At 44.5% G+C, this 21,230-nt stretch overlaps 1 protein-coding gene across 1 annotated transcript in view; it reads right to left on the bottom strand.

The window, feature by feature from the left end:
- The window catches only part of LOC126092046 (protein unc-80 homolog), a 1,190,994-nt gene that overhangs the window by 987,058 nt on the left and 182,706 nt on the right, over positions 1-21,230 (bottom strand). The window contains exon 3 of the mRNA XM_049907452.1: positions 10,775-10,823. Coding sequence (XP_049763409.1) covers positions 10,775-10,823 — 49 coding nt within the window. The remainder of the gene's footprint in view (positions 1-10,774; positions 10,824-21,230) is intronic.

Genomic DNA, 21,230 nt, shown 5'->3' with positions numbered 1-21,230 from the left:
AGCAAAAGCTCAGTCTGGGGCAGCACGGCTAGCTTACCGCGTCAGCATGGAAAAAATTGCCGTGTCCGTCGATTAAGAAGCAAACGATTGCATCGTCTGTATAATCGCGACCGAAATTACCGCGAGAGTATTGTTCAGAAACTGCGGCACTAATCTTAAGTGCTCGGTCCTTGGCTTCTGTCAAGTACTGGGAGGAAACTAATAGATACCGAAAAATGATGGCAGCAGGTGCTCAATTGCTATCATAAGGTGTAAACCAACAGTGCAACGAAATGGGCCACTGAGAGCGGCTCTTCGTACTTTTGTCTATTTGTATGTCCCTCCATAGCAGGTGTCCGCCGGTAGAAGAAGGTTCCCACAGCCAACCTTTAGGCCGGTATTACACTATCAAATTTCTTTGTCAAGGATTTTATCAAAGATGTGATCAAATATTCCGTCAAATATATTTGACAAAGATCTTTGACATAGCGCTAGAAGGGGTATTACACTGTCATCTTTTTTTTCGTCAAAGTTCAAGATGGCTGACAACAACTACTTGTTATTAACCGCAGCAGTTGCATGTACCACAGTTGCACTGTGTGCACATGTGGAAGAGAAGCGGGGGAAAAAAGGAAACATACCTGGGTGAAGCCGTGGGTTTTACGACGACACGATAAAAGCATTCAACAAAACTTATTACGTGAGCTTATAGTGGAGGACGTCAAGTCGTACATCAATTACTTAAGAATGGATGAGCATACATTTCAGTATGTGCTCAGTGAAGTGTATCCTCATATCACAAGGCACAATACTCACTTAAGAACTGCTACATCTGCAGAAGACAGGGTCATTGTAACACTGCGATTCCTTGCTACAGGAGAGGACTGGGTTAGGTTAGTTTAGGTTAGGTTAAGTTAGATTAGGTCAGGTCAGGTCAGGTCTCCAATCTTCTTAATCTGTTTTTGTATTCAGGGTGCCTCACGTTGTAAAGCGCCTCATCAGCTTCATACATCTCTATTAATTTTGTAGTTGTCGGCACACACCAATTGTATTTACCGGAAGTGTTTACAAAAACACTATAGACGACGGAACTCTGCAGCGATGCTAGCGCTCCATGTGGTAACATGTCACATTGCAGTGAGCAGAAGACAGGCGACGTCTTTGATCGAATCTACAGCACACTGGACTCGCATTCGGGAGGACGACGGTTCAGTCCTGTGTCTGGCCGTCCTGATTTAGGTTTTCCGTGATTTCCCTAAATCGCTCCAGGCAAATGCTGGGATGGTTCCTTCGAAAGGGCACGGCCGACTTCCTTCCCCGCCTTTCCTAATCTGATGAGACCAATGACCTCTCTGTCTGGTCCCCTCCCCCAAAACAACCCAACCCAAATCTACAGTGAGGCCCTAGATTTGTTCAAATATTGGACGACATTTGACAAAGTTCCCTATGACACCATCAAATATCTGTGACAAAGATTTTTGACAGAGATATTTGACAAAGAAATTTGATAGTGTAATACCGGCCTAAGGCCGACTTCACAAGGAGCCAGTAATGTCAGTGGCGGACTACCGCCATCGATGGCGCAAAAGCGCCACCGGGACACGGCTGGCCGAACATTGCTTCCAATAGCGGCCATCACACGACATCAGTCAGTGGCGCTGCTAACTGGCCAAGCTGCGTGTAACGCCGCGTTTAAGACTCGGCTAGAGCGATATTTTGGGATTGCTGCTCACTGTTACTGATACTAAAAGCAAGAGCACTGGGTCGGACGTGTTAAGTGCAGCGAAGCCTATGGACAAACGCTCTGCATGCACTCTACAGTGCAAGCGGTACGATGTCTGACGAAGGTTGTTCTGGTTCCGATTAGGGCGACATTCCGTGTGGTACGGCAACATGTCTGCAAGACATCATTTGAGTGATTACGATGATAGACGGATAGCTGGATTGCTCGAAGCCGGTCGCAGTGTCATTACTGTCTCCGTCGTTTAGATCATACTGTTCACAAGCAATGGAAGTCAATACAGAAGACTTCATCTGTGAAACTGAAAAATATCCATCTATATGCAGCATGGAGTGTGAGGAATATTCAGATAAACTGCATGAAACAAGTTTTCACCGGACGTTGGAGGCCAACGTTCTTCAGAGAAGATGGCGATTGTTGAGCACCACTCATATTTCTTCCCGTTTTTGTTGGGTCTGTTGACATGACGTGTAACAAAAAAGTAATCAAAGTGTCTTCATACCTGTATCTGTCTCGATTACTAACAAAATTGTGCAATACACAGCAAGTCTTTATATCTTCAGCAAATTCTGGAGACACATTCGAAGGCCAGTCAAAAATTCTACACTCTTTGGCAACAATGTCAAAAATAGATTCAACATATCTTCTAGCACTTCAGAGTGTGTATGTGAAAACTCTTTGAAAAGAAGTTGTCTTCGTACTAACGTAATAAGACGACATGAAACCTTTAACACCAACGATTACAAGAGGAAAGTAATTATAGCCTTCAGACAATTGCCTGCCTTGAGGACATTTGTATTGTACTGTATTCTATTGTATGTTAACCGGGGGCGTAGAAACGACGGAGAGGCTCCGTCTCCGCCGCAGCCGCAGTGGTCCACGACCCCACGACGAATACCGCAGCCGACTTCACCCCTCCGCCGCCCCACACCGAACCCCCGGTGGACCGCCCCCCCCCCCCCCCCAGGGGAAGTCTTACACAAGACGAGTGTAGCCCCTATGTTTATGTGGTAGAGTAATGGTGGTGTACGCGTACATGGAGAACTTGTTTGCGCAGCAATCGCCGACGTAGTGTAGCTCAGGCAGAATGAGGGGAACCAGCCCGCATTCGCCGAGGCAGATGGAAAACCGCCTAAAAACCATTCACAGACTGGCCGGCTCACCGGACCTAGACACAAGTCCGCCGGGCGGATTCGTGCCGGGGACCAGGCACTCCTTCCCAATCCGGAAAGCTGTGCGTTAGACCGAAAGGCTAACCGGGCAGGCTTGAGGACATTTAGTTTTATTGTCAATTAACTTCCTAGAAGCGATAAATTCTTGAACACAGATCAATCTGGTGAACTTCTATTTGCTCCAACATCTATTAACGTGAATGCGTGAAATGTATTCTCAGTTGCGGATTTCCCGCTTATCGCAAACGGTCGCCTTGCCATTTGGCTATCCGAACACGACTCAGGGCTAGACCCAGACTTCCATATATCATCAACCATGTGTCCACACTTGTACTCGTACACCCATTATGTATGTATATTGCTGTACAGGGGAGAATTTCACTTCAAAGTCGCTTGCCCGGTGTCGGCGGATAAATATACAATTACGGTGCCTGTATTATTCCGAATTACGATGCAACGTTCCTTCGGACATGCATGCATGTTCAGTACAACATTGCGTCGTAATTTGGAATAACGGAGGCACTGCAATACCGTATCAGTGAAAATGAATCTGTGATGGGAATCACACGTAGCCAGCAACATGATGGAGAAAATGTTTTTGCTGCTATAATAAAGCGACCCACAGACGTACACCCGTATGTTACTAATTTTTAGCCGCCTAACAACTGCGTAAATTGGCTTCCTTTATAGTGAACCTTTAACTACTCTTTTTTCTAGAAATAGTGGCACCCAGGGTTTATTTTTAGATTACGTCTTTTTTTGTTTTCTTATTCAGTAAGACAACTAAAGGATAAGCATCCTGCTGGTCAGATTCGGTGACGAAACCGAAACACTGCGGCGTGACAGATCAAAGCGGCGCAGAGCGATGACAAAGGAGCCGCCTCTGTTTCCAGGAGCGCCGGGTGCAGGTTCAGTGCGCTGCAGAGATGCACTTCTCATTGGCTGCGTGTGAAGGCGGCTTACCAAGGGTGGCGGTTACAATCTGTGCCACCCAGCAACGGCCGGCCTTCCAGTTCTACAGTCGGGGTGAATCCAGTGCCGACAATTCTGCGTAAGCGGGCAAGCCTTATACCTTGAACGATAAAGTAGCTGTGGTTTCAGATTTAAAGTAACGGCTCAGAACCCCCGTACAGTTTCACCATGTTGTTCATAAATAACAATATATAATCTGTGGTCCTGAAATTTTCTCCACCCCTGTCAGTCGATAATTCCCTATTCCGGGTGGCCATTGGTGGTCTCAGATTGCCGGGGAAACTGATTTAATAGAATTTATTCATTAATTAATTGTATTGACTTTTGAATTATTACGTCGATAAAACTATGACTGATGTCACTTGATTCGTAATTTCACAAGCAATCCGAATCTGCGATCGGAAATATAAATTTAATTTTAGTAGCGACTCTCTCGTTGGCACGAGACGGACAGGGTTCCATTCGTTGCTTTGCCACGCCTTATCTGTGTTAGAGAAATGTGTCTGAGTTACACATTCTTTTCAAGATTTGAGACATGATTCGGCGGCACTGGAAAGAATTCGTGACTCATCCCAAAGATGACTGAATCGTTCCATCCAAACGCGAGAGCGACGAGTGGAAAACCTCCACTAACAAAAACGAGATTACAGTGAATTGTAACTTGTGCCGTGGTGTAGTAGTGTTGTATTCTTGTTAAGTTAGGCCGCAGATGAAATTTGAGTCCAGTTAAATAGGGACCTGATCGAAAAATTAACTTTTTAAGTATGGCACTCTTTTATGAAAATACTCCAGGAATATCCCTGAACAACCTCCGAAATTTTATCATTGGAGTTCGATTTCACCCTGTATTCAGAAACTGATTGTATTTCAGTCGTTTTTTGGTGTATATGAATCGATTTCTCTGTGATTTGAGATGCATAACTTTTGCGATGAGCGTTCTATTTCTTGCGCCTTGACTAACGTACTAGACGAGAATCTGCTTCCTGGACTGTTCTCTGCTGCAATTGTCACATTGGTGAAAGTTAACTGGAGCTTCATTATTCCTGACTGATTCATCTGAAAGACAGTGTCCATTACAAAATCATTGATCATTGAAATGGGGTAACAAGCAGAGTTACAATACAATTGTAACAATAAGAGTGTCCCTTTCTGCTTCCTCACGGACAGACTGTCAAGGGCTAGGAGAGATAAAAAGATACTATACAGACCAAATATCATTTCTCATTCAGACCGCTATATGAGGCATATAAGACAAATAAAATTTAAAGACATCGCACAGTAATGTCAATACCTATCTTCTGAATTCTGAGACCATTGCATTTTTTACTCTACAACCACAAAAAGCTGCGATGCAGAACACTGAACATAACATACAAACACACACATATACAGATATACAGACAACAATATTTACATTACTGTTAACAAATACTTTTAAGTCTTGTACATTTATTTGAGCTCTTTAATTGTGGCGAAGGTCAAGCCAAGTTTGAACGATGCTATGATTCGTTATTCCCGTGCTCTTAATGGCATAGAGAAATCTTGCCAACATGGCAGCAATCTCTGTTACAGGAAGCTACTGTTTAAAAATTATTTTCTATTGGCAAGTGCACGTATTTCGCAACAGTTGTGTCACTCACTTGAAATGTTTGGTCCCTCATTTCTTGTATGTATATAGCAGCTGCACTTCGATAATAGCATACAGATATGTGTCAGAAACATCCGTGTTATTTTCGCCACGCGTCATAAATAATCTTCATTATAAGCTCATTTACTTGTGGGTTGTCCATGATGTTTATTAATTACAGCAATAAAGTTCCACCTCTGCCATTACGTTCTTTGTTAAACACGACCGATTTCTGAAGATCCATCTTGAGGAATTTTTCAGTGGACAGTTACAATCTCATCTCATGTGGTTCTAACTGTCCTCGCTAAATCGGCAATATGCCTGAAGACGAAGCTTTAATCCTCCCATACTAGTAGCCTCTAACAAATGACGTTGTGGTAAAGGTGACATTCTATTTCATGTACTTCTGCGATCTAGGATGTAGCACTCGTAAGCAGGATAATACACAGATAGGAAGGAAAAAACATGTCAACAGAGTTTTATCAGTCTGGTTTTGGAAAGGTCTATACGTGAGGTAGCTACAGTATTTTAGTTTCAGGCCGAATAAAGGAAGACTGTGACACACACTGTCTTTATAAAAACATCAGTGACAGAAATTATTGGACTGAAGCATGTAAACAGTCAACTGTGACCTTAATTTACACGGGCGAGGGAGTGGATATTAATAAAGACTGGCATGTATTACTCAGCACTATACACTATGTGATCAAAAATATCCTGATACCAACAAAAACATACATTTTTTTCATATTAGGTGCATTGTACTGCCACCTACTGCCAGTTACTCCATGTTAGCGACCTCAGTAGTCATTAGACATCGTAAGAGAGTAGAATGGGGCGCTAAGCGGAACTCACGGACTTCGAACGTGGTCAGGTGGTTGGGTGTCACATGTGTCATACGTCTGTAAGCTAGATTTCCACACTCTTAAACATTCCTAGTGAAGTGGAAACGTGAAGGGACACGTACAGCACAAAAGCGTACAGGCCCACATCGTCTGTTGACTGACAGAGACTGCCGACAGTTGAAGAGGGTAGTAATGTGTAATGGGCAGACGTCTATCCAGACCATCACACACGAATTGCAAACTGCATCTGGATCAATGCAAGTACTATGACAGTTAGGCGGGAGGTGAGAAAATTTGGATGTCATGGTTGAGCGGCTGCTTATTAGCCACACATCACGCCGGTAAATGCCAAACGACGCCTCGTTTGGTGTAAGGAGCGATTGAACACTGGAAAAACGTTGTGTGGAATGACGAATCACGGTACAGTATGTGGCGATCCGATGACAGGGTGTAGGTGTGGCGAATGCCCGGTGAACGTCATCTGCCGCCGTGTGTAGCGCCAACAGTGAAATTCGGAGGTGGTGGTGTTATGGTGTGGTCATGTTCTTCATGGAGGGGCCTCCACCCCTTGTTGTTTTGCGTGGCACTATCACAGCACAGGTCTACTCTAATGTTTTAAGCGCCTTCTTGCATTCCACTGTTGAAGAGCAATTCGGGGTTGGCGATTGGATCTTTCACACGACCGAGCACCTGTTCATAATGCACGGCCTGTGGCGGAATAATTACATGACAATAAAATCCCTGTAATGGACTGGCCTGCACAGAGTCCTGACCTCTGTAGGCAGAGCACTTTTGGGATGTTTTGGAACACCGACTTCGTGCCAGGCCTCACCGAGCGACATCATACCTCTCCCCAGTGCAGCACTCTGTGAAGAATGGGCTGCCATTCCCCAAGAAACGTTCCAGCATCTGATTTAACGTATGCCTGCGAGGGTGGAAGCTGTCACCAACGCGAAAAGTGGGCCAACACCATACTGAATTCCAGCATTACCGATGGAGGGCGGCACGAACTTGTAAGTCATTTTCAGCCGGGTGTCCGGTTACTATTGATCAATTACTGTAGCTCTGAACCTAGATTTCTGGCAGTGTAAGGAAAGAGTTGAGAATTGCGTGCGGAACCGTAACTGAGAGTTCACAAACCTTAAATCCCTCAATGATGTATCCCTGGTACCCATTCCAAGGGGAAAAACTGAAAAGTAGAGGATCTTTGCCACTGAAAACAGAGACGTTTAAGGCAATGAAAGAAAGAAGCACTTAAGAACAAGAACACTACTATTTTATTTACAACGGAAACGGAATATTTAACCTGCTTCAAGAGGGACGAGCGAATCCACATAGCAAGGAAAAGGAAAGAAGAAACATTTTTTGAAGACATATTATGTATAATCCACGTACAGTAAGAAGTATATCCAAAAAACTAGAAGCATATGTACTGTGATTAAGTAAGGCAATATTACAAAAAGATGACGACTTCGAAACTATGGATGAAAGAAATTAAATACGGAATATGCTCATTAAGTGGTTTTGCCGGCGAGGCATTAACAAAACATCATAACATTTGTAAAGGGTCTGTGGAAGAAGGAAATCATTTAAATATGGAGATTAATAAAAGTAAGAAATTAAAGAGAATGTATAAAAATGAAAAAGTTGTATCTTATTGAAAAAAGACTATAGTAAATGTCCAGTGCTTCAAATACTTCAGAACTTGTGTTCTATTTGTAGAAAATGCCCGTGACACAAAGGAAATTAGATAATAAATCGCTGTCGCAGATTCTGCATTCATGAAGAAGGGACAGTAACTGACCAATAGACAGAGCCTGGATATATAGAATTACTCTTGCATTTGGACCATTGATTTTTATGGTTCGTAATTTGCATCCCGAGAAAACAGTATAAGGTATACCTGTAGATTTTGTTTTATTATGCTGGTGACAAATGAAGAAAGTTAAGTGGGCAAATAAGTTTCCCAATGAAGGAGAGTTGTTGAAGACATATCGATCATGATTGAGATTCGGAAGGCAGAAGCAACCTGGACTTGATCGCCTTCAGAAAGAAATGTTGGCTGCACTGTGTCAGTGAAGCGCGTTTGAAAGTGCCCCAGGTCGTGGAAAAAGACAGTCCTCTCACTAGGAGATTGAAGAGAAACGATCCAGTATAATAGAATGCAAAAGACAGGGAGAAATGAAGAAAAAATCACGCATAATGTTCCTAGTTCTGCCATTAAGCAAGACTCATAATATAAACAATAATAACAAGGTGGGAAATGCTTGAAAAAGGCTATCTAGATGGGATAATACAACGCGTAATTTCCGAGACTGATGTCCGTTATATAAATAGAAGATGAAAATTGCAGGAGGAAGTAAAGTTAGGAATGAGTGACATAATCCATGATGAGTGACAGTGCATTCAATCGGTTATAAAGAAAAAGATATGGAACGTCGTATCTAACCAGTAGAAATATTGAAGATTAAAAAAAAAAAAACTGAATTAAGCCCTGACAAAACTGATTTTTCATTCAGATGCCCCGAGGTCACAAAAACAAAACTAATTGCGGCTTCACAGACCATTAACGATCAAACTTGATTCAGATATTTGTATATGGATAACAAACACATTTCTTTATTTAAGGTTGATAGTTTAGTCTCGATCGTATGTTGGGATGTAGTTTCTTTTTAAACGCAATATGAACACAGATGTTTACACCAAACAACCGGTATGCTCAAATCGAGCACTGTCGAATTCTGTTCAAGAGCCAGCAAGTTATCCGCATCTTTTTCTGCTTCTATTCGAGTTCAGTGATGACACAGCTGCATGAAAATAAGCACACTAATTAAAAATAGCAGAATATTCACAGAATCGTGATTTTAATACCGGTCCAATGTGACCATCAAACATACCGGAGAATATATACAAACAGGACAACTATTTTTAGCCGTCATTACGACTCAAGTTTCTTGGCATTACCTTCTTTTATTTACTGCGTCATTGACGCTATGCATAGATTTTATAATACAGGTGTGTTAAGCTAAGCACATTATACTCGTATGCTAACAGTGATCCACTAACTGTTTCCTTCTCGTGAATTTCCACTGTACAATACGTAATGTCGCTAGTTTCCTTCCAATACGAAGTCACCGTTGTCCTTGAATGAGAGAGTGCTCCGCATGGCTCAATGATATCGACGTCCATTGTCCATAAAGATTTGGGACGGTAAGCAAATTAAGGTATTGAGCAAAGAGTTAGATTTGTTGGATATTGCGCACATTTGACACTGTTGTAACTCTTTAGCTGTTGTGAGATCTGCATTTCTCCCGGCACATACAATGTTCAGGTAAGTTAGCATATGCAGCCGGGTAACGTCGTCGACAACCGCCGACATTTCGACAGGAGCACACCTGTCAGTTTAGTTTTGCCGTGAAAATGATAGGGTTTTCTTTGTGGAAACATCAGCAGATGTCGACGTCGTCACCCGGCTGCCATTCGTAAGTTAATTGATATCTAGCTGTTGCACCTACAGGTTATTGAAAGGGGCATTACTTATCTAAGCAATCATCTTTCTGTGAGTATCCACAATTGACCTTTCATTTTTTGTTTTATTCTTAAGAAATCCAGATTTTCTCGTATTTCACATTTCGTTAGGTGAACATCATTATTCATTTGATCTCCATTAAATGGAAAATAAGCACTTCATTTTAAAAGTAATAGGATTTTAACTTCATGGTGGAACAAATTGTTTTCTCATTGAATAACAGTTTTTTGGGTGACCAAACTAGCGTCAAATTTTGATAAATTTATTGGAGAATGTACATAGCATTCCCGACTGAAGCTAACAACACCATTATCTTGTTTCTTTCCAGTCCCATTTGCCCTCAAAAAGTATCAGTCATAAACTCTTGTTAGTATACTGTCCACAGCTGTTAAGTATTTTGAAAAAAAAAAGTTTGCGCCATATGTTGAACACCAGCATATTTACTCTCTACCGCTTCCAGATATAACAACGATCTTCTCAGGAGAAAAAAGGTGTATAATTCGAGTTGTGCAGCTGATGGTGCAAATATGCACTTTCCAAAATACTAAGAGCCGTAGACAGCCACCTAAGAAATGTTTTGTTAACATTGCCTGGTCAGACGTGTAAGGTGGTTTTCTCTCATCAATGTTTTAAACTAAAATATTGTTTTTACCCTGTGAAGGCGGTTGTTAGAACTGAAACCGGTAGAGAATATATGTACAATTGTACAACTGAATGTGAGAATACGTTTTTTTGGAAATAAGTCATGAGGTTTCAAAATAATTGAAAGAGAAGATAAATGCGATCTAGGCTTGTCATTACACGCATCTCTCAGAAGGCTCATAGTACGACTAGCGGTTACCTGTGACTGTATCTACTTTATTAGTTTCGTGGCTAGTGTCATGTTTAACGTGCAGCGTTAATACTCACCATACAAGAGGCCTCGTGTAGCTTTCCCAGCTTTGGGCGGATGAAAGGGCTGTAACAGAAAAACAACTCATCACATCATGGAAGTATCTGGACAATTCTGCCCTTCATAGGTTTTATTAGACAACTATGTACATCTGCATGTCAAAATGACTGCATTTTCTGCAATTTGTAGTATTACGATGTTGTTAAAACAATAGTAATTATCCAGTTTAATCTAGGCGATTTTGATGCGGATTTAACTCTTAAATGTTTCACTCTTAAAGAGGTTTAACGTACAGAAAATCCACACTGTCTTTCGAATACGTTTACGTAGCTCGTGGCTGAGGTTTCATTGTGGACAAGCAATTATCCGTCACACACCTTGTTGTTGTGATGTAAAAATTCATGACTTAGCGGAACTTATACCAAATCAACATTAATAATCACTCAAGTATTAATTTGTGTATATGAAATTTATTCTAATGTAGCCTTAGAATGCCTTGATCAGTTTCAACAAAACTTGGTACATGTAGACTTACTTAGCAAAACACACTTATCAAGTCTGTATCCCACAGCCACCTCTCAATCTGATGGATTCTCATTGTACCGTTAAGAGGTTACAATGCGTAATGACGCTAATTTCCTGCTCACAATTAATAAATCACAGAGGTAGTTTTTTGTAATGTGGAGTGAATTTGATATCACCATGATTTTCCAACAGCGCTCTTTTGTCATTCAAGAGTGGATTAATCCAACAAGTTATTTGTTCTTTCAACTGGAGGAGAAGCCAAAGAAAGGTATTAAAAAGTTATTATACTGACTTTATCTCCATGACTTCACCCACCATTGCACGACACATGTATTGTCTGGTTCAAGTGGCTCTGAGCACTATGGGACTTAACATCTGAGGTCATCAGTCCCCTATAACTTAGAACTACTTAAACCTAACTGACCTAAGGACATCACACACATCCAGGCCGAGGGAGGATTCGAACCTGCGACTGTAGCGGTCGTGCGCTTCCAGACTGTAGCGCCTAGAACCGCTCAGCCACCCAGCTGGTCGACACATGTATTGCACACATCTCCTCCTCCCCCCTCTATTTATCTCTTCCCTCCTCTCCTACTCTCTGTCCACATCCTCTTCCACTCTCTTTCCAGTTAACCTTTCCCCCCCCCTCTCTCTCTGTTCATCTCTTCCTCCCCCCTAACTATCTGTCCTACACCCTGTCCCTGTGCCCATCTCCCCTCCCCTCTCACTCTTTCCATTTCCTCCTTGTTTTTCTATAGCTACCGATCTCTGTCCATCTCCACTTCCTCCCCCTCTCTCTGTCCATTTCCTTCTGCCCCATCTCTCTTTAAATCTCCTTCTGTTCCCCTCTCTCGTCTATCTCCCGACTGCTCTCTATCCATCTCCTCCTCCCCACCTCTGCCTATTCATCTCCTTCTGCCCCCTCTCTGTAAATATCTCCTCCTACCCACTCTCTTCCTATTCATCCCCTTCAATATCCATCTAAAACTTCCCCCAACATGCTCATGTAGCTCCTGCAAAACAGGTCGATAAAACAAGTTAATACTATTCTTACAGCATGTAGTCCATGCAGGGCAGTCTATTCATGCCCCTGATGTGTAAGTTGCCACGCAAATCAGGTTGGGAAAGCAGGCCGCTTCTAGACTAAAACAACATGCCTGTCATGCAGGGCAGCCTACAGCTTGAAGGCTGGAAACAGTTTCTTGCCCCTGACATGTAGGCTGCCCTGTAAAACAGGTTGATTAAACAGGCCAATATTATGCCCACACAACACACCTGTCATGCCAGGCAGACTCCTCAGCAGGGGCTGAAAACCGTTTCCTGGCTATATCTTTGCTCCTATGAGAGCTAGCAGGTTATAGCCCTCACTGCAGTCAAACTCATGAAGTGTGCTGTTCGTATGCCAAATTTGATTGAAATCGGTCCAGGGGTGATGCTGGACATAGGTAAACACATTCTTATATATAGTTCATTTTTGTGTTAAAGTAGTATTTCAACAAACCTGTAAAGGATTCTATTTTGTACTTTGTATGCTGTTCTAGTTTTGAAAACATAAAAATTAAATGAGGTTGTCTTTCCACAATAGATGTACTTTATTCTTTTTCCCATATAATGTAAGTCTGGAATTACTGAGTAACCAGAAAACTCCAGGCAGTCAGTTAGTTAATTACTAAATTTTGGTGACAGATTGGTGTGAACGGTAATTACATCTAAAATGTAATGCATTGCTATCCATTAAGACTGCACCGCCAGAAAGATAGAAAATACACTCCTGGAAATGGAAAAAAGAACACATTGACACCGGTGTGTCAGACCCACCATACTTGCTCCGGACACTGCGAGAGGGCTGTACAAGCAATGATCACACGCACGGCACAGCGGACACACCAGGAACCGCGGTGTTGGCCGTCGAATGGCGCTAGCTGCGCAGCATTTGTGCACCGCCGCCGTGGCATAGGGAGCTCCATCGCAGTCTTTAACACTGGTAGCATGCCGCGACAGCGTGGACGTGAACCGTATGTGCAGTTGACGGACTTTGAGCGAGGGCATATAGTGGGCATGTGGGAGGCCGGGTGGACGTACCGCCGAATTGCTCAACACGTGGGGCGTGAGGTCTCCACAGTACATCGATGTTGTCGCCAGTGGTCAGCGGAAGGTGCACGTGCCCGTCGACCTGGGACCGGACCGCAGCGACGCACGGATGCACGCCAAGACCGTAGGATCCTACGCAGTGCCGTAGGGGACCGCACCGCCACTTCCCAGCAAATTAGGGACACTGTTGCTCCTCGGGTATCGGCGAGGACCATTCGCAACCGTCTCCATGAAGCTGGGCTACGGTCCCGCACACCGTTAGGCCGTCTTCCGCTCACGCCCCAACATCGTGCAGCCCGCCTCCAGTGGTGTCGCGACAGGCGTGAATGGAGGGACGAATGGAGACGTGTCGTCTTCAGCGATGAGAGTCGCTTCTGCCTTGGTGCCAATGATGGTCGTATGCGTGTTTGGCGCCGTGCAGGTGAGCGCCACAATCAGGACTGCATACGACCGAGGCACACAGGGCCAACACCCGGCATCATGGTGTGGGGAGCGATCTCCTACACTGGCTGTACACCACTGGTGATCGTCGAGGGGACACTGAATAGTGCACGGTTCATCCAAACCGTCATCGAACCCATCGTTCTACCATTCCTAGACCGGAAAGGGAACTTGCTGTTCCAACAGGACAATGCACGTCCGCATGTATCCCGTGCCACCCAACGTGCTCTAGAAGGTGTAAGTCAACTACCCTGGCCAGCAAGATCTCCGGATCTGTCCCCCATTGAGCATGTTTGGGACTGGATGAAGCCTCGTCTCACGCGGTCTGCACGTCCAGCACGAACGCTGGTCCAACTGAGGCGCCAGGTGGAAATGGCATGGCAAGCCGTTCCACAGGACTACATCCAGCATCTCTACGATCGTCTCCATGGGAGAATAGCAGCCTGCATTGCTGCGAAAGGTGGATATACACTGTACTAGTGCCGACATTGTGCATGCTCTGTTGCCTGCGTCTATGTGCCTGTGGTTCTGTCAGTGTGATCATGTGATGTATCTGACCCCTGGAATGTGTCAATAAAGTTTCCCCTTCCTGGGACAATGAATTCACGGTGTTCTTATTTCAATTTCCAGGAGTGTAACTACATTGCACTTATTACATGTTTACAGTATAAGAGGAAGAAAAGATGATTAAATTTGTAGGTAATTTGGGGTATACAGGGTGCAAAATTTAGTACACAAAGTTTCCACTCTGTTACCAACAATGGGTCTAACCTGACTGTATGATGAGTCTAACTGAGCTTGGATAACAGATATACTCAATACTATCTCAATTCTAAGCCAGAATTAATCGATATCTGACTAGTGGTGGTGCGCCTTTCATTCAGCAACTTATAACAAGCTGACAGATCTTAAGAAAGGGCTGGCCAGAACAACAGTCTTACAGTCACTGTATGAGGTATGACTGGACATCAATTGCAACATAGGTCTCGCGTTGTCTTGCTGAAAGATAACGTACCAGAGAATTCGAGGATAGGGCACAGCCACTGGCCTTAACACATCAGAAATATGACCCCTGGTGCCCAAATTGTCGGCTATGCCAACCATAGGTTGTGTACCCATTGGCATCTCATACAATCACAGCACTGGAATCGTATTACGATGACAAATACAATTTGGTAGCCTTTGTTCTCCTCGTAGCCTCCACACATGGGTACAGTATCATGACGCTATGTGCCAAACAGAAATTCCATGAAAAGACTGCTACCCCTGTATCCAGGATTAGTGCTAGGCACACCACTATTGGCATGTCGCTTTCTGCATCAAGTGAAGCCGAAATGACGTTCGCAGTATGGGCAGTCTGTGATGCTCCAAACGTTGTCGCACTGTCCATGTAAGTACCTGTCTTCAGTAATATACACTCCTGGAAATTGAAATAAGAACACCGTGAATTCATTGTCCCAGGAAGGGGAAACTTTATTGACACATTCCTGGGGTCAGATACATCACATGATCACACTGACAGAACCACAGGCACATAGACACAGGCAACAGAGCATGCACAATGTCGGCACTAGTACAGTGTATATCCACCTTTCGCAGCAATGCAGGCTGCTATTCTCCCATGGAGACGATCGTAGAGATGCTGGATGTAGTCCTGTGGAACGGCTTGCCATGCCATTTCCACCTGGCGCCTCAGTTGGACCAGCGTTCGTGCTGGACGTGCAGACCGCGTGAGACGACGCTTCATCCAGTCCCAAACATGCTCAATGGGGGACAGATCCGGAGATCTTGCTGGCCAGGGTAGTTGACTTACACCTTCTAGAGCACGTTGGGTGGCACGGGATACATGCGGACGTGCATTGTGCTGTTGGAACAGCAAGTTCCCTTGCCGGTCTAGGAATGGTAGAACGATGGGTTCGATGACGGTTTGGATGTACCGTGCACTATTCAGTGTCCCCTCGACGATCACCAGTGGTGTACAGCCAGTGTAGGAGATCGCTCCCCACACCATGATGCCGGGTGTTGGCCCTGTGTGCCTCGGTCGTATGCAGTCCTGATTGTGGCGCTCACCTGCACGGCGCCAAACACGCATACGACCATCATTGGCACCAAGGCAGAAGCGACTCTCATCGCTGAAGACGACACGTCTCCATTCGTCCCTCCATTCACGCCTGTCGCGACACCACTGGAGGCAGGCTGCACGATGTTGGGGCGTGAGCGGAAGACGGCCTAACGGTGTGCGGGACCGTAGCCCAGCTTCATGGAGACGGTTGCGAATGGTCCTCGCCGATACCCGAGGAGCAACAGTGTCCCTAATTTGCTGGGAAGTGGCGGTGCGGTCCCCTACGGCACTGCGTAGGATCCTACGGTCTTGGCGTGCATCCGTGCGTCGCTGCGGTCCGGTCCCAGGTCGACGGGCACGTGCACCGTCCGCCGACCACTGGCGACAACATCGATGTACTGTGGAGACCTCACGCCCCACGTGTTGAGCAATTCGGCGGTACGTCCACCCGGCCTCCCGCATGCCCACTATACGCCCTCGCTCAAAGTCCGTCAACTGCACATACGGTTCACGTCCACGCTGTCGCGGCATGCTACCAGTGTTAAAGACTGCGATGGAGCTCCGTATGCCACGGCAAACTGGCTGACACTGACGGCGGCGGTGCACAAATGCTGCGCAGCTAGCGCCATTCGACGGCCAACACCGCGGTTCCTGGTGTGTCCGCTGTGCCGTGCGTGTGATCATTGCTTGTACAGCCCTCTCGCAGTGTCCGGAGCAAGTATGGTGGGTCTGACACACCGGTGTGAATGTGTTCTTTTTTCCATTTCCAGGAGTGTATATCTACGATAAACTCACTGGCACTCAACAACAAATTTATTCATCCTTGAGACGAATTAATATCGTGTTGCTACTATCAACAAATTTTCTCTCAGGGCATAGGTCTTAGTTTTGGAAAGACAGTCATTAGCTTAGGCCAGTACAAGACATACACATTTAAGTTCACACATTCACAATGTGTGTTTTTCGCATTACAATAAGCTACATGTAGGCTGATGTGTGATGAAGCCACTGTAACATGTTGGCAGCAGCTCGGCATATACTGTAGTTAAGACCTTATCTCCTTACCTTGAACAGCAATTCGTGTTTCTGCATCGTCACTTCACAACCTGTCAACTACTGCAGCTGGTGGGGAGGCAGTGGCCACAGCTGAGCACAGGGGGCTCTTCAGAGCCCTTCTGTACGTTTCCCGTACCTTTTGCAGCATACAGTACGATAGCCTTCTCTTCAGACATTTTAATCAAGAGGTCTCTGCGTTACAGGTCTGTCACTTCTGGACATACCTCCTAGGAAGAACATTCTAGGCGCTCATCCAGCAAGGGATCTCATCTGCTTTCAGCATTAATGCCTGAAGGGTCGCTTCTAAGGTCAATCATTTACAGCAGGGACATCCAAGAATTTTGCATACATACGCCTTGCTGCACACTTCCCCCACTATTACGTCACACTGTGTGCCCAGGGAGAGGGCAAAACTGTAACCGCGCCGCATTTAGATAGCAATACGACGTCAAAAGGAACACCGAATGTCTTGCATCTTGGTTTGTCTTACCTTGCAGCTTGGTTTCATATTTCCTAATAACGTAGATAGCAAACAAAAACTTTCAGTATTATTTAATTATTTTCCGCCCACTGAAGACAGAATAAAATTTATGTCTGGTGCAAAGAGTCGCCATACCGGCAGGTGAAGATAATTTCGCTGATTTTTGTCACTCATGTTGCCGTGTAAATCGTGACTCAATTAGTTTCATAACCGAAAAAAGCATTTCACGCAAACATGTTGATGGAAACATTCTATCACGTTTGCAACCTCATTATGGAGATAAGGAAACCGTTCCTGAAGAAAACAATGTAGAACTCCTGGAAAGTTTAATAGTAAAAGAATTTTTCTTTTAAATGGGAACTGCAGTGCAGATCCATCGGTTCCATCTTCACATGCACAGAGGCGCTTTCAACTGAAATGACAAATGGTCTCGAAAGCAGCTCAGGAACAGATGTAAGACTGGCAGTGTCCTCAAAACGTTTAGAGAACTATTCCTATAATTCTTTCAGTCTAGTGATAAGTTTCTCAAAATTCGCGAGCCTGTGAGCTCACGGAAATAGGCTATTTTTTGTTAGAAATTACCTCATCCACAACGCGATTTTCCTTGCGTCCCCATCAAATCAGAAATAAGTCGTTTCTTGTCTGCCAACCTATTATGTGGATAGTGTGTAGTCAAGTCAGCTGAAGGTGAGAGGGCTGCAGTCCATTCTGGACGATCTATTATTCGTTTCTCCGATTGTTTTCTTTTCAGAAACTCAACAACAGTTAATATTAAATCAAAAAGTCGTTCGAGGCACGCCCCTTGACTTAACCGACGTTCTTTGTTAATATGTAACGCCTCCATACATCTAATTCAGTTCCTTAAAAACTGTTGCAACCGACGATGTAATAATGCGTGTGACATCAGAAAATTTACTACTCGTACTACCACGCCCGTAAATTTAGCACAAAGTGCTTCTTGATGTACAGAACAATGAATTCCGTGCAAAGCGTCTTTCAATTGCCGTAAGTTTTTCCTGTTTCATCGTCGACTAAATATTTAAATTATTTCTGATGGTACTATAATGCCTTTTCGTAGCAAATTTGGGGTGTCCTTCGGTTATGCGACTGCATAACAGATATTTCGACTTCTCATCTCTCCTTTCTGTGATTTGCATTCATTTTCGAAGGTTGGGACGATGGATATCTCGATTGCCTTTTTTGTGCGAACAACCAGTGGGTCAATGAACTGCCTTTAGATCACAAATAAGTAACTAAAGATAAACAGCGCTGACGCCACCTTTCTGCGGTACTGAAGAAAATCGTGCCGACCATAAAACGCCACACCAAAAGCCAGAAGAAATAGTGTACTATCTCACTGTTAAATGAAATGTCGCCCTGCTGGACCTAATACTTTCGACAAAGACGAAGGAAGGCAGAAGTGTGCCGAAACAGGCAGAGCCTCAGCCCACACGTGAGCAACAACATCGCACATGCGTGAAGTTTTGCACGTCATGTTCGACCCTGAATTACACTACTTTCACAGCTTACGTGCCAATAATAGGATGCATTTATCCCAGACAGAAGTGACGCATAACAATCTGGGTGTTGAGTGACACCCTTCTGCTCCCCCCCCCCCCCCTCCAAAAAAATGGCTCTGAGCACTATGGGACTTAACGTCTGAGGTCATCAATCGCCTAGACTTAGAACTACTTAAACCTAAGTAACCTAAGGACATCACACACATCCATGCCCGAGGCAGAATTCGAAACTGCGACCGTAGCGGTCGCGCGGTTCTAGACTGAAACGCCTAGAACCTCTCGGCCACAGGGGCCGAATCATCGTCATTTGCCGATGAGGAGCGGAGGAGTGAGGAGCGCTTGGAAACTCCTCCGCTCACGTCGAGAATTCATAGGGCTCCTCAAGAATCCAACACATTTGTGGAAAATGTTGTTTTCTGTGTGGCGCCTGCAAGTACTTGGTGCGTGAATGTCCCGTAGCACGAGCTCCTAGACGCAGCATATGACGCCAGGTGAAAAAATGGGAGGGGGGATTATTGTGTCCGTCCTTCTCCACTCCTAACCACTACCCCGAGGAGTTTCAAGACAGAAGAAAGCCAAACTAATATTATTATTAGCCGCTGGAACATCCCTAACACCCTACAATTCGGTCACCTTACAACGCGTCCACGTTCATGGAAGCAATAGAGCAGAAATGCAAAATTTGACTCACTGTTAACGTTGTACAGGATATGTGGGAAGGTGTTGGGTCGCCTCATACTCTTTTAATGCAGCTGAACACTACATCTAAATTATATCTTACCTCGGCTTCGTACAGCAGAAGTCACTGCTCCGAATGCAGCCGACTCACACAGCCAACTAACCTTCAAACGGTACTGTGCGGGTCGGATGCGACCCAGCGGTTCAGTTTTCACCTACAACGCTCTAGCCGCTTAGTGCAGGAAGTCGAGCCGGCCAGGAAGCTTGCTAGCCAGTCGTGCTCTGCCTACTGGAGTGACTGCAGTTAACGCGTCAGTGACCTTGGCTTGTTACGTGTATTCCGGGTCGTATCCGACCCGACCGTACCATTAATGTTACTAATTTTACCGTGCATCTTTTTCACAGTTGTTATCCGAACATGGCTTGGAAACAACAGTTACACGCACCTGAGACAGTTCTAGCTGTGTTACGCCGCCAGGAGGATCCTTCAGACAAAGTCGCTGGTGACACTGACCTGGAAGTGTCTGTCTCAGAATTTGACGGTGGAGGTCTTCTCAACAGTGATATAGGAGAAGCTGTTTTCCACTGTGATCATTTGGGTAAGACGTACCCGGAGAGAAGAAGAAGGAACAGACGATAGAAATTCTGAGCTAGGTAGGGACGAGCAAACAATCTGGACCGACAAGCCTTTACGTTCAAAATATTCACGAACCGCTTCTTCAAATGTGATTACTCACCAGCCTGGACCTGAGGCCTGCCTGGACCTAAGGAGCGAGGGATTGCAGATGCAAAAAAACATTCTCTTTTTATCACCGATGAAATGATAGCTAAATTTTTAGTCATACTAATAACGAAACAGTACCCACAAAGCTCAAGTACAGTGACCCCAGCAGTTCATTTTTACGCAACTGAGATAAAAGCTTTTATTGGTCTCTTGTTTATGTGCGATGACTTGAAAGATTCTGGCTTATGCCAAGATGGTATGTTTTCCGAGATATTTGGACCACCGATCTTCCCCTGTGCTATGTCGCAGAAACTATTTACATTCCTCCTACAAAACTTGAGATTTGATGATAAAGGTACTAGGGAGTCGAGAAAGACTAAAGACAAATTTACTGCGTTTCAGGAGATATGGGGTACTTTTCTAAGTCATTGTTTGCAGTATTACAGCCCGTCAGAGTATTTGACGGTAGATGAAATATGTTTATACCATCGAAACCTGATAATACGGTCTGAAAATAGTTTCATTGTGTGACGCCAGAACGTTCTATTTCATTTCACGCATCCCGTATATTGGAAAAGAGCAAACAAAGAACAAAGATAATTTATCCATACCAACTCAGTATGTTCTTAGACTTACGGACTCAGTGACAGGGAGGAATCGCAATGTGGCAGCTGATAACTGATCCACTTCATATGAGCTGGCAGAGAAATTGTCTGAGCGGAAACTTAACGTTAGTCGGTGCATTACGTAAGAATAAGCTTGAGATACCACTATCCATGTTGTCACCAGCCCCAACTGGAACCGTCAAGTTCGTCTATCAAGACAACAATATAATGGTTTCTTTCATATCTATAAAGAAGAAAAAAAGTTATCCTGATGTCAACCATGCACCACA

Source organism: Schistocerca cancellata, chromosome 7 (genome assembly GCF_023864275.1).
Source record: "Schistocerca cancellata isolate TAMUIC-IGC-003103 chromosome 7, iqSchCanc2.1, whole genome shotgun sequence".
NCBI lineage: Eukaryota > Metazoa > Arthropoda > Insecta > Orthoptera > Acrididae > Schistocerca > Schistocerca cancellata.
The sequence above is the reverse complement of the archived record's forward strand: the minus strand, read 5'-3'. Positions and strand labels throughout refer to the sequence as shown.